Source organism: Elaeis guineensis, chromosome 13 (assembly GCF_000442705.2).
Source record: "Elaeis guineensis isolate ETL-2024a chromosome 13, EG11, whole genome shotgun sequence".
NCBI classification, from domain to species: Eukaryota; Viridiplantae; Streptophyta; class Magnoliopsida; order Arecales; family Arecaceae; genus Elaeis; species Elaeis guineensis.
Window position 1 is genome coordinate 7,990,566 of NC_026005.2, and position 14,002 is coordinate 8,004,567.

Consider the following 14,002-nt stretch of genomic DNA (forward strand, 5'->3'; position numbering starts at 1 on the left):
AAAGAAAGATAAAAAGAAAGCTTTCAGCCATCTTTAAAGGTCTCCTCACGTAGTTCCAACTGACTTGGGGGAGGGTTGGTCACATGACCCTCTAAAACAGCGAGCTTCGAGTGGGACTTAGGAGGAATGTGATATTGAAGGTAGATTACCTTTAGATCCTCACAGCGAGGACGGATGCCATGCATCATAGATCGAAGATGACCTCAGTCCTGACCTTCAAATCCTTGAAGGACAATTCATGGGCCCATGGTGGGGCTTGACGACCTTGGGGCAGCTCGTGGTCAGATACCGGCTCTCCATAGAGAGCTCGACTACCCTCATCCTTGGTAGTTTGGCTAAGGATGAGCAATGACACAAAAGAAAAGTAAAGGGAATCTAATGAAAATAGAAAACAACGAAGGGGTGAGGGTCAATATCTAGATTAAAGTTCAAAGTAGAGGTCAGAGAAACCCAAGCAATTAGAAAGATGGGGACTTTGGGGTCGAGACCAATCTAATTAAAGTCATCATAAAATGCTGAAGAAAGTCACCAGAGAAGCATCAAAATCCCCAGAAGTTCGCTTAAGATCAGTTGAAAATCACCTAAGCAACAGTGCTTGCCCCCATGGTGAGGTTAAAGTGAAAAATAAATGAAGGGGAGATCCCTATTTATAGATAAATGGATGGCTCCAATCTGACACTTCATTTGGACTCCCATGGTTTCGCCATGCGGCATCTCAATATCACAAATGATGCAGAATGAGATGATGATTCATCTACTATGCTTAGATCAGGCCACTTGTTGATTCAGAGATAGCCTAGATGAGCTTCCGTGGATTACTAAATCTATCACATTTGGAGTTAATGCATGAGTTAATTTTTCGAGATACATTAATTACAATTTTCAAAAAATTCAACTCGGCTTATGACTGACTTCAGTTAGACAGACACCTCAACTCTCTTCATCCAACCTTAAAAAATAAGCTCAGACTTTGAAGTAGGAGGTAATTGATATGGAGGATATTTCGATTGATCTTGATCTTTACTAAGGAGGATTTAGCTCAGCAGGGCCAAATAAGTTATCTCAATCATCGATGATTATTTGAAATCATGATCGTACTAATCCAAAATTCTTGGTAGCTAATACTCCGATAATCACTATCGTGACTAGTATCGCATAGAAGAGGTATCCGAAAATCATTGGGCAACCTCGCTAACCATTACAACCTATTTTCGTCATGTGCTAACCACAACGCGTAATCACTACAGATGCAATTGTCGCAAGAACGATTGCCGCTCATTATGGAAACGAATACCGACGTCCTACATATATAAATAGAGGGAGGCAGGAATCTCTGAAGTAAGTCTCTCGAAGTCCCTCAAGCATTCTCATTTTTTCACTCTTCTCTTCTACTATTTTTAGATTTTAATTTGATTTGAGTGTCAGAGGATCTTCATCGAAAAGATTTTGACAACGAGACTTCTTTGCAAATCCAGTCTTCAATTTAGGAGCTTCAGTAGCCATATCGATCTTAGCTCAGCTCGGTCTACTAATCTCAATCTAACTTTGGAAATCTGCAGCAACAGGCACCTATAGCATTGATCATTTTTTTTTGTTGGAGGAAAACTCAAATATGATTAGGATTGAAATAGTAATGGTATCATCATCTAGTGCTTATTATATTTTTTAAAAAATCTAACCTAATCTTAACCCAAATTCTATCCATATTAGCTGTTAGGAAAAAAAAAAAAAAATTTTTTTATAGAGTTTGGATTGGAAATTCAGTCTAATCCTATGGAATTCTCCAAACAGATTCCAATAGTTTCATTTTCCTGATTCTTGACCATCCATGTATCACGTAGTGGTTTGGGATTGAGGATTGGATCTCTCTAATTCGCAAACCACAAACATCCCTTTCTTTGATGTAAGTTTGCATGGTTGACCTAAGCATTCTTATTTCCCTTTCAAAATTCACATGTTAATTTTTTTTCTAAATATTTTTTAGCCATGAAAAGATTTCTTGGGTAAGTGTTATTGTCCTTTCTAGAATAAGCACCACCTGGCAGCTTAATCATGATCAGGACAGTTGCACTCGTGAAGGACAGCAAACCGCATTTATGTTGAAAAAGCCACAGCCTTGGAAAGTGTCAAACCAAACTTTTAACGCTAACATACGTAGGCAATATTAACGGCACAATTTCTGAAGCAAAAATAAATTGTGCATAGGAGAAGACATCCATCATCCAAATTACACGTTTTAGAACGTTCCGATCAGACAGCAAGGATGCATTAAATTGCAGGTATGCAGAATATTGTTAAAGAGTTTCCCTAAAAGTCTAGAATTGGAACTATCGGCAATTTATATATGGATAAATTTGTAATATCAATTATGATGCATTTCTTATAACAGATTGGCTCCTTAAAATATTCTATAAAAGCTTCAAAATATGTCAATGCAAATTAGTAAAATGAAGTTATTTCTTGAAAAGGAATTTGAAATTTGAAGAATCATATTAAATAAATGATAAAAAAAAATGCTGGTGAATATGAACAATATATCTCATCTCATAGACACTGTATCTTCTCAAAGCAAAAAACGATTCAAAAAAATAAAGGAATATATTCATCAATTGTGACGACCAATTCCCCTTAACTTATAACCATTCCATAGTAGAAAACAAATTCAAAAAAAAAAAAAAAAAAAGAAAAAAAAAAAAGAACAAAGTTCTGCAATTATGACTACCCAATCCCCTCAACGTTATCCAGAAAACAAAGAACTGTAGTTACACGTACACAACAAACGCCGAAGAACATAGGAAGAAGAAACCGACTAATTAACAAAATATGGCAAAGATTTTTCTCTATTAGAAATTCTTTTACCAACATATGGACCATTTAAGGGAGATCTATAACCCTTCAACCCTGACCCATGAACTGAAAGCACTAAAGCAAGTACACCAAATCAAATCTCAAGGATTTAATCCTTCAAAATTACACTCCGGCCATGAACCATTCTCACACTACTTATCGGCATCTGGTGCGCAGCGGTCTCCATACGCTCCATTCCACGCACAAGCTCAGGCATGCACCGGCTCAGGCATTGAAGGAGATATCATCATCATAGATGGCATCTCAAACCTCGGCTGCACTCTCGGCACATCCACGTCCCTTACTCTAATCCCATCCTTAATCTTCTGCAATTTGGCTTCCATGATGTTTGGACTCGTAGCTTGAAGATATGATGATGGTGATGATGATAACATGGAGGATTGCAGCGATGCTGATGGTTGGCAATCTTCGTCCGACTCTCTCACCCTGTTGATCCCCTCCACGCGTTTCGGCCATGACATGAACAAGGGGGAGTCGTCATCCAATTCGACGAGTTGCAGCGTGAGCCGGCCGTTCTCTCGGCAAGCGCGGAAGTACTCATGGTGCTTGACTCTGACCTCTTTGAGCACGAGGCTTCCGTCTTCCTTGTAGGTGCGCTTCAGGACCCATGGCATGTGGCACGACAAGTTGGCGGTCCTCGCGAGCAACGGGATGGGTGGCGGGAACCGGCGAAGGCGGTGGCCCCGCTTCCCGTACGTGGCCCAGCATGCATCCCTCTCATCATCTTCTTCGTTCTCGACGTCATCAACCTCCTCGTCCTCCTCCTCCTCCTCCGCCACCTTATCTTCAGGTCTATCGCTGCTTGACGACGAAGGGGATGATGAAGGAGACGGAGAGGCTACGAAGCTTCGCTTGACGCAATTCGGTGGTCGCGGGTTGTCGAGGCTTCCGACGGCGATCGTCTTGAGGCCCAGAGGCTCAGTGGTGATGGCGGGGGACAGCATCAAGGTAGTGGTGGTGGTGGTGGTGTCTCTCTTCTTCCTAAAGAGGAGAGATGAGAGCATTGGAGAGGGGATGGTGAGAAAGCAAGGAGTTGGGGTTTGAAGGGTGGATTCAGGGAGGGGCTGGGTGGGGAGGAGATATGGGGAAGGGGGATGGCAGTGCCAGCTGGTGAGAGAAGGTTGTTTTTCCCTTCTCAAGGACCCCGCAGAATCTGAAGCCAAATTTGGTGCGGTAAATGAGGGAGGTGCATCCGGCGAATGGGGTACTCGGGACTGGAAAAATAATAAAAGGGAGAAGGTAGATATTTGTCAAAATTTTAGTGATATAGATTGATTGATGGGGTTTCCTTATGAGGTGGTCAGGTCAGGTCACGACCGTTTAATCAATGTTTAATGGCTGTGATTGGAGGCATCTGTGAGGGAGAGCGAACGCTGAGACGCGTTTACTTCTGGGAAGTGGCCTGGTTTATTGGGCACGGATGATAAACCCCGGGCACGGGAAAGTGGCTCAAAAGTTTAGAATTTATTTAGATTTCTTATTAGAGTGGGTATAACAGTGGAAAGTGCTAACAAGGCTCCTGCTTTTTTTCTTTTTGAGTAATAAAAATGGGATTATTAGAGTGGGTATAATAGTGGAAAGTGCTGACAAGGCTCCTGCTTTTTTTTCTTTATTTTTTGAGTAATAAAATGGGGTGGGGTTGCGGGCGGGGCGACGTAGCAATCTCCTTTGGACGACTGAGTAAATGTTCGATTCAAAAAGCAATAAGCATAATCCTCTCCCTACCACGTTCGAGGGGAGACTCCGAGTCGGGTGAATACGTCACCCCGAGCACCCCTCAAGAACCAGTAGGATCAGAAACCATTTCCACATCCCACGTCAAGATCGCAAGCATCGATCCCTGAGGGACAACAAGGCTCCTATTTTTACTGAAAGTACTCTGCTTGTGCCCACCCATCTATAGTAGTAAATATCAATGGAGGAACCAATTTAGTAGGGGAAAAAAAGATGATCAAAAAATAATTTTAGTAAGGGCATTTTTATCATTGAAAAATTTTATATAAATTTTTTAATGACGAAAATTTCTTTCTCTTTTTATAACATCCTATAAAGAATTATGACATTATGTATAGGAAGTTATAATTTTAATACAGAATGTCATAATATTGGCACAGAATGTCATAATTTTTTCAAAAAGGAAGAGTAATTTTATCATTTAAAATTTCAACGAAAAAAATAAAACTGCGAACATTAAATACACGTTGGAAAGCGGTGACTATGTGATCCAATCGGACGAGATGATGCACCTCACATCGGATTTTTTACACCATAGGAGTTGTACAAAGAATTTCTCCTGAGTTAAAAGAAGAAAGATTTTATGGCCCATTGGCCCGGTATCCTAGATGAACTAGGTTTGGTCCAAACACCAATTTCGATTCCTTTTGAGCTTGTCGGCCTAATGTGGGTTCAACACACATGAACCCTATATGTAGTGAGGAGAAAAAAACTTCGACCAGCTGTCTTCCTCCTCTGAGTATTAAAAGCAGCAGGCTCGTCGGTGCCAAACTTCCTTCTAGAGCTATCGCTTTTGGCTATTAAAAGAGTCACGTTTTCTCTTCTTTAGCATCTTTTTTGGAAATATCTCGATTCGAGCCTTTTTCTATAATGATTGTGTGGAGATTTCACTACTAGATTCAGCCAGATATATATCTCATCGGAGTTAAGATAATGGCTTTAGTTTCTCTTTTCTTTCTTTTCTAGTTGATGGGCCATCGTCTTTGCATTGATTTAAGACAGTAAATTGCCAAATTTGGTAGAGAACAAGGTCTCCCCTATTCCTTCATTTTTCTATCCACTATTGTTAATTACCGTCCATCATCGTTGTTCACTTTGCCACAATCGAGTCCCATTTTAGGCTGCCACCACTCCTCGTCGTAGGCCCTTAATCTTGGTTGGAGCAAAAAAAAAAAAAAAAAAAGAATGAGATCACCCCTGTTTTGAAGGAGGAGAAGAGAGAGAGAGGTTCTCTCTCCCTCTCTCTCCCCTTCCTCTTTTCCCTCTCTTCTCTCTCTTTTTTCTCTTTCCTCTTTCACTCTTTCTTTCTTTCTTTCTGTTTTTCTCTCAAGTTGGATTAAGATATTTATGGAAGAGAAATTCATGGGACTTGATGGTAGACCCCTCATGAATCCAAGTAAAGGGTTTTGGAGTGGCCTCATATTGCATGTTGTGTTCTATTCGATCAATATCGGGCATCTTTGTACCTTATCATTAATGACCCTATCTTTCCTTCTTGCTCTGGTCTAATTCATTTTATGATCCATTGGTTATCCGATCTAAACCATTCAGACTATTAGATATTGTTACCTACTTTATGTGTCATTGATTTGCCCTACAATTAGTTGTAATTATTATATCTTTTAGGATATTGATCGGTGCTATAGGAGTATGTTCAATTGGACAAGAGGATGTTGAGTAAAGAGATTTACATTCTGCTCCTAAATCAAAGGTGAGTTGGATTTATATGGATTAATTGATTATGTTAGGTATGGACTAGTAAATACTTATGATAAAGTTTATTGTCAGTATATGTAAGAGTATATATATTTATTTATACACTGCATGATTTTGAGTTGATTTTTATGGATATGTGATTGTTGGTATAACTACTTATATTTTCTATATTATATATTGGTATCTAATATTGATGGCTTTTTCGGATGTTTGGACTATGATACCGGCTGCTTGAAATCTTGAAAAAAAATATAATATTATATTTTATTGGCCTGGATGAGATTTAATAAAGTGATGATTAATAAAGAGGTATTTGGACTACTTATATTAAATTGTGACTAGCATCATCACGAACAGGAATATGATAATATGGATAGCCCATTATAGACAAGAATATGGCAATATAGATAGCTTGTCATGGATAGAAATATGGCATTGTGGATAGTCTCGTTATGCATAGAAATATGATATTTGAGTTTGCTAGTCATGGGCTAGAGCATGATGGTGGTTAATCTAAAACCTAAAGATAATTGTTGATTGATTTGGATTTGGTTAATGAGACATATGAAACCATTATTAAGTAAAAAGGCTTTACTTAATGATATATGTAGTGGTATTTCACTTTTGGATAATATAGATATTTGATGATAAATGATGTGTGCTTTTGCATATATTAGTATTAAGCTATACCGGATGTTTGTTATAAAATTTCATGATTTATATTTTCACTTTGATATTATTTATTTGCTAATGTCAAATCATATTATTATATTAGTATTGGTATGAAGATTTTTACTGGGTTGTAAAGCCTATCTCCCTTCTTTCTTTTTTATTTTTAGAGTTATAGGATGTGTGTATTTGGCTATGATTGGGATCATGATGAATAATTAGATAAATAGAGTATTGTTAGTATCAATCGTATGATTAAATTTTATAAATTATATAAATTTTATTATTTTTTAATAAAAAATATTTCATTATAAATTAAGATCATTAGTCTGTATGGATATTGAGGTCTTAAGGAATTTTTGGGCATTGCATATTCTCTAGGGCTTTACCTTGGGGAGTGTGCGGTTGTATCCCATGGCCAATCTGAATGTTAGGTTTGGGGTATAATAAAAATATTTGAGAATATTTCATTAGTATTGAAAGAATTTAGAGCATCTAGCCAAAGAAAATATAAGTTTTTATTTTTTGCAAATTAGAGATGATAATTTGATCAAGATGAATGAAACAAGTAACTATAAATTGCAAGCAAATAAATCATGGCAAAGGAGAATCGAAGCAACTCATGGATTTATAGACAAACATGTTGGATCAGTTGATTATGGAGTTGCCAAGTTAATGATTGTAGGCCTGATGAACTTTTTGTGTGTATTGTATATGTGCTTCAAAGCCCATTTTTTCTAAGCTTGATTGAGTTTATGCTCAAAAATATTTTCCACCTAGCTTGACCAAATCCATACCCATTGAATCATTAGCCCATTGAAGCCAACCTACTTTCTTTGAAAAATCTTTAATAATATATGTGATGCGAGCCAAAGATGCCATGTCTTATGCTAAGGCCAAAAGCCAAGCACCAAAGGAAGCCCTTCAGAGACTAAACTGATGGCCAAGCAAAGCCACATGTGGTACTTGACTCACAAGTTTTTCAAGAACTGAAAAATTTTTACGCTATGTTTAGATTGTAGGAATCAAAAAGAATAGGATTGAAAAGTACAAAGGGAATGGGAATCACCATTTTTATTTCATTGTTTGGGTGTGATGAATGAATATATGAAAAAGGAACACTAGTAGTATTTAGTTCTAATATTTATTCTAACTAGTTATATAGAGTATTATCTATTTTATATATCTTTTTGAGTTTATATTGCCGCTGAAAGCCAGTCTGATCAGGCTATTGAGTTGGTTGGTGTGCTGGAGGGCTCAATGAAGTGTTGTGTAGATTGAGAGAGTTGGCTAAAGATCTCAATATGCCTTCCTAGCTAATGAACAATGTTCATCAAGACTTGGATAGAATCGTCATTGGGCAGACTGCACTTGAAACATACGCCAGTGCCTATTGTTGTGGATAATTGGAACATATGGATTGGTAATTTTGCACAATCATTCACATTTCTGGAAGATGTAGTGCGGTGATTCTTTTGTGTGCCAATTCTCGTATATATCATAGTTATGATAATCGTTCGTTATCATACGCCAATTGTAACTAGATGGGGATAGATATAGGCATTCGCACCTCTTGAGACTAGCCGCACAGATAGAGCTAGTTGGTTGGGTTAAAGGATTCATGACATACTTTGATTGGTCAATCTACTAAGTTTTGATTGGTTTCGAGGCATATTAGTATCCTTTTTAGCTTTATTTTTATTTTAATGAATATTTTTATTATATTTTTTTATTATAATTTTATTCAAATATATATTATTTTTACTACAACAGAACAGGATATTAGCGATGCAAAAGAGTCGTCGCTAATAATGGATTTTCATCGATAATAGTTATTAGCGATGAAATTATCATCGCTAATATTTCATTACAAATAATGACATCATTGATAATTTTTTATGATAAATAAAAATTTTCATCGTCAATAATTGATATTACTGACAAAAAAATTTTATTGTTAAATTTTTTTTTCGAAAACTATTTACGATGAAAAATTTTAGTCATAAAAAATGATAATTTACGATGAAATATTACGTTGCTAATTAAAAAATAATTAATAGCGATGAATCACATTCATCGCTATTAATTTAATTAAAAATTTTTATAAAAATTAAATTTAAAAAAAATATTAGTGACGTAAATTTTTCATCACAAATATGATAATTTTTGACGTAAATTTTTATCATTAATAAATTATTAATTATTTATGATGAAAATATTTTCATCATTATTAATTTAATATAAAATTTTAATATTTTTAAATTTATTAAAAAAAATTTTACGACTAATTTTTCATCACTAATATATTTTTTGGCAACTAATATTCTGTCAAAAATAATTCTGTAGCTAAAAATTTACACATATATATTTTTTTTAAAATAATTTATGAATATATATATTTAATTTATATTTATAATATTTTATATCAATTAAAAATAAAAAATAAAAATAAAAAATTTGCATAATAAATTTATAAATAAATTCTATGATTTTATTATATTAAATTAAAATTATAAAAGATCTAAAATAAAAATAAAAAGCTATATAAAGAGATCATCAAGTGTCGGCATCTGCAGAAGGAGAACAGACTGGGGAAGGAGAGCACTCGAAAGAGCTCGGACCGATCTTCTACTGCCTCATCAGCTGCATCATTTGCTCCATCTACACTATCCACTCCATCATCTGGATCTGGAGCCACTGGTACTCGTCGACGCATGCATTAAACTAATCTGTTCGCTGCTCAGCCTGTCTTTGCACCTCCATCAGTAGCATTGCAGGCAGCATAGATGTCAGCCTTAGGCGAGTGTGAGGATGAGGGAGCACTGATCCCATGCCCTAGATCCCTAACATAACAGGATCTTGTACCAAGCATCTGATCACAGATCTCGTCATCTGTGGATGTGGTCGAGCCCTCAGGGATAGGTTGGGATCTGATGCCTATCATACGATTCTGAAAATTAAAGTTATAGCTATTTTAATTTTATACTAAAAATTAAATTATGAATAAAAAATAATTAAAAAAATTATAAAAAGCTTCTAGCTCCTCGTCGTCCACTCTTTTGACCGTCTCTGATGAGTCTGCTAGTAGATATCGATCCTATTAGGAAGCTCGTCACTCTCTGTATTTTTTTATAATTTGAGAATAATTAATTAAAAAAAAATTAAATAGTTAAAGAGTTAAAATATACTAATTAGAAATTACTTATCATCGACTCCATATGATGAGCGAATGACCTCGAACCCTCACAATGCGATACGGTCTGTCTTGCCTGATTCGCAGCATTTTGGACACATCGTCTCTGTATAGTTAGCGGTCAAATTAGTAGATAACAAACTGAATTTAAGAATAAATAATTTAATCATTAAACTTTAAAAAAAAAAAGTTTAGATGTGTAATCTGATATGTCGAATCCTCGTAATGCTAGCATATGAGAGTCCAATCATCCATAGTGATGTTGTCATAGGGTCACTGCCGCGTTGCCTCCATCCCATGATCCTGCATCACATGATACCAATACTGATGGATGCGGTGGCGATACTCCTTGAAATACAAACATAAATGAGTGTCCACAGCTCATCGCATGCGATTCTCCTCAAAATCAATAATATCAAATACACACTGTCAATAACAAATATTAGAAGAATACCGTGCTAATTAAATATTCATATTATAATTTATTTTATCTATAACTGGATATAAAAAATCTCTCTCTAAGCTCGTACAACATGACGTCAATCGAAAAGCATCACGGGGGCATAGCTGCGGCATATGATGTCCAGCTTAATCTACCATGGCTCGTACCATCTCCTAATGGGCCTGGTATAGCCGGATGATATCTCAATACGGAGATGCGATCCCAGGTGCTCGCGTCTCCAATGTTCTAGAGTAAAATTTTTTGATGGACCTCATCCTCGCCTCACCATTGGTAGAGACTGGCCTGAAACAACAATAAATAAATCATTAGTATGATAGCTATCCAAATAAAAAAATTAAATTTTATTATATAAAAAATTTAATAATACCACTCGGATCCGCCTCACTCGGATCTACCTCACTGGGACCTGCCAGTGTAGGATCCTCTGACGACGGAGCTAGTGTGGCAGTAGAAATCGGTGAAGGTGCCTCAGCCTCCGGGGTAGGACTGCGAACACGAACATCGTCGTTTGTCTCCTGGTGCCATATCTGTAATTCTTGACATATAAATAAATATAATATTAAACAATAATAGTAAAAAATAAATTATATTCTAATGAATAGAATTATATCGCATACCATTATTACAAGAGAAGATTGAATAAAGAATATAGATCTACTCATCAATATTCATATCTTCTTCGATGTGTAGGCTCTCCTCCGAATCACAATAATCGACTAATATATCATCTTCTATCTCATCATCATTTATGAACTGATCATCACTCTCTGACTCATCAAGATTAAATACAAAATCAGCTTCAACTTTGTTGGACGGCAGATCAGCCCTATTTAAAGGAGCTATTACAAATTCTTCATCAATAAAAAGCTCGACTAATGTTTGTTCTTCCTCTTAAAAAGCTTCTTTTTCATGTAAATCTGAATTTTTATCCATCTCTAATCGGGTTGGTATGTCATATACGCCTCTAGGCGTTATTTTTTGTACGACATACTAATTACCTCGATATTTTAGATCCTTCAAATATATTATTTGTTTCGCTTGAGTTGCTAATATATACGGCTTATTTTGGTACCATGTTCGTGCAAAGTTTACACTGATAAAATATGGATCGATATGAATATCGATCTTTTTATTACTAATATCTCGCCATTCATATTGAAATAAGAATACAGAATTACTGGGCCCATACTTCAATTCTATGATATCTATCAGTACACCATAATATTCAATCTTTTTTTCTCCTTCATATCCTATTGTAGCAATCCCACTATTCTAGATCCGTCGTTGCAGCTCAACCTCCCTAGTGTGAAATCTCATTCCTCCAATGATACAGGATGCATAGTGGTTAACCCTTCGATCGAAACCATATGCTAAATCGTACAACTCATCGGTCACATCCTCTTCTTTATTGAAATACTTATATTTTATCTACACAATAATATAAAAAATTATGTTGGTTCAAATAATTATTTTTATAATTATTAAAAATAACATATTACTAGGGCAACTTACAAAATCACCAAACTATTTTATAAATTTTCTCCTATATCGATCATTAGCATCCGTATTATTCTCTCTGCATAGTATACTCTTGTGCTCCTACAACAAATCATAATTTTTAGTTTTATATCGACATAAAAAAATTATTTAGAATATTAAACAGTATACTAAGATGATACTTACTCAATAAAATCTTTAATTTCTTCATAATTATTTAGAACGTAGAAGTGTGTCTTGGATAGCTCGTTCACGTTCATAAATTCACATCTCTTTCCACCAATAGATCGAACCATTTGTTTAAATATAGACAGCATCGGTTCGTTATCACCCCATTCACGATCTGCATTACGATTTGTATGATTGATCTTGTTTCGATATCGTCAAGATACATTGAGCAGAACATGACACACTCTGTAGCTACGTATGCTTCTGCTATTGGTATGGCCCTATCTCTTTCAAAACAGTAAAAATCTTATTATTGTTATTAGTCGATATTTTATTTCATTATTATAAAAATTTCGATAGCATCTTCTCATGATTCTTCAAGTATATGACGTGAATATAATGCCTACTCACCCTATCCACCATATACCTAAAAAATAGTGGACAGATAACTATTGAGTACCACATAATAAAATAAAATATTAACTATTAATAGTAATAAGATTATTATTTTTTTAAAAAAATCTGAATATGGGATATCCAAGAGTCGATTTCGATCAAGATCGACTCTTGAACGAGAATCTACGGCTTAATACAATTTAACAACCATCTCTGAACATACATTCAAAGATAGATTTTTAATTTATTAAAACAGAGTAATTATGTATTAAAATTTTTTCATCAAAAATTTCAATAGAGTTTTCTTTAAAATAAAAATATTTTTTATATTTAATTATAATAAGCAAAAGCATACAAAACAGCATACAAAATAATTAAATTATAATAAGCAAAAGCAATGTGCATTATGCTAGTGGAACAATAAAAAAATTATAAATTTCAGTAGTAATACTAAAAAATTTATGCAATAAATATAAAATAAACTATAAGTAGTTGAGCATGCAAAATAATATTAACGTAAAATAATAACACGAAACTCAATTTTGAGGGTCTGATTATTTTTTAATTTTTCTAAAATATTTTTATCTAAAAATAATAAATAATTTTTTATTTTTTAAAATATTTTTTATCTAAATATATATATATATATTTTAAATATTTTTCTCCTAAATGAGCTCCGAACTCGACCGCCTACGGCCCCCGCTCCCACGGTGCTGGCGCCGTCACCCACCCGACGCTGCCTGGACTTGGCTCTGCGACCCCCGCTCCCGTGGCACCGCCGCCGTCTCCCACCCCTCGCAACCCACCCCGCATGGCGCCGCCACCCTCTCTAACCCCTCACGACCCGGATCCTAACTCAGATCCTGATCAGATCTCGATCTAGATCCTAACTTGAATTGGGATCTCGACCCGGATCCCGACCTTGATCCAATTTGGATCGTGATCCATATTTTATTTTTATTAATCAAATAATAAAATATTTATTTAATATTTTATTTTTTTATTTTTTTTCTCTCTTCATTTCTCTCTTTCCTTCCTCTCCGCTGTCACCCATCTCTCCCTGGCCGACCCTCTCCCCAGCCCCATGTCACCCCCGGTCGCCCACAGCCCCCATCCCTGCCCCTATGTCATCCCTGGCCGCCCACCCCCACCCCTGCAACCCCCTCCGTCGGCCGACCCCCTCCCCAGCCTCCTCCCCGCCCTCATGTCACCCCCGGTCGCCCCCCGACCCTATCCTCGCCTCCGTGTCGCCTCCAGTCACCCACCCCCACCCCTGCAACCCCTTCCACTAGTCGACC

At 36.1% G+C, this 14,002-nt stretch overlaps 1 protein-coding gene across 1 annotated transcript; it reads right to left on the minus strand.

The window, feature by feature from the left end:
• Positions 1-2,736: 2,736 nt before the first annotated feature.
• Positions 2,737-13,790, minus strand: LOC114912866 (uncharacterized). The gene is made up of 3 exons (XM_073247177.1): positions 13,755-13,790; positions 11,039-11,170; positions 2,737-4,082 (listed from the first exon to the last, which is right to left on the minus strand). Exons 1-3 carry the CDS (start codon positions 13,788-13,790, stop codon positions 3,057-3,059), a joined length of 1,194 nt encoding a protein of 397 aa, XP_073103278.1. The 3' UTR covers positions 2,737-3,056.
• Between the last annotated feature and the right edge of the window lie 212 nt (positions 13,791-14,002).

What these genes read in the sequence shown, in the direction of transcription:
- LOC114912866 (XM_073247177.1), bottom strand. Translation starts at nt 13,790, where the DNA reads ATGGGGCTGGGGAGAGGGTCGGCCAGGGAGAGATGG. An exon ending in GGTCGGCCAGGGAGAGATGG is followed by an intron (nt 11,171 to 13,754) that starts GTGACAGCGGAG and finishes CAAGAATTACAG; the next exon opens with ATATGGCACCAGGAGACAAA. An exon ending in CACTGGCAGGTCCCAGTGAG is followed by an intron (nt 4,083 to 11,038) that starts GTAGATCCGAGT and finishes TTATTTTTCCAG; the next exon opens with TCCCGAGTACCCCATTCGCC.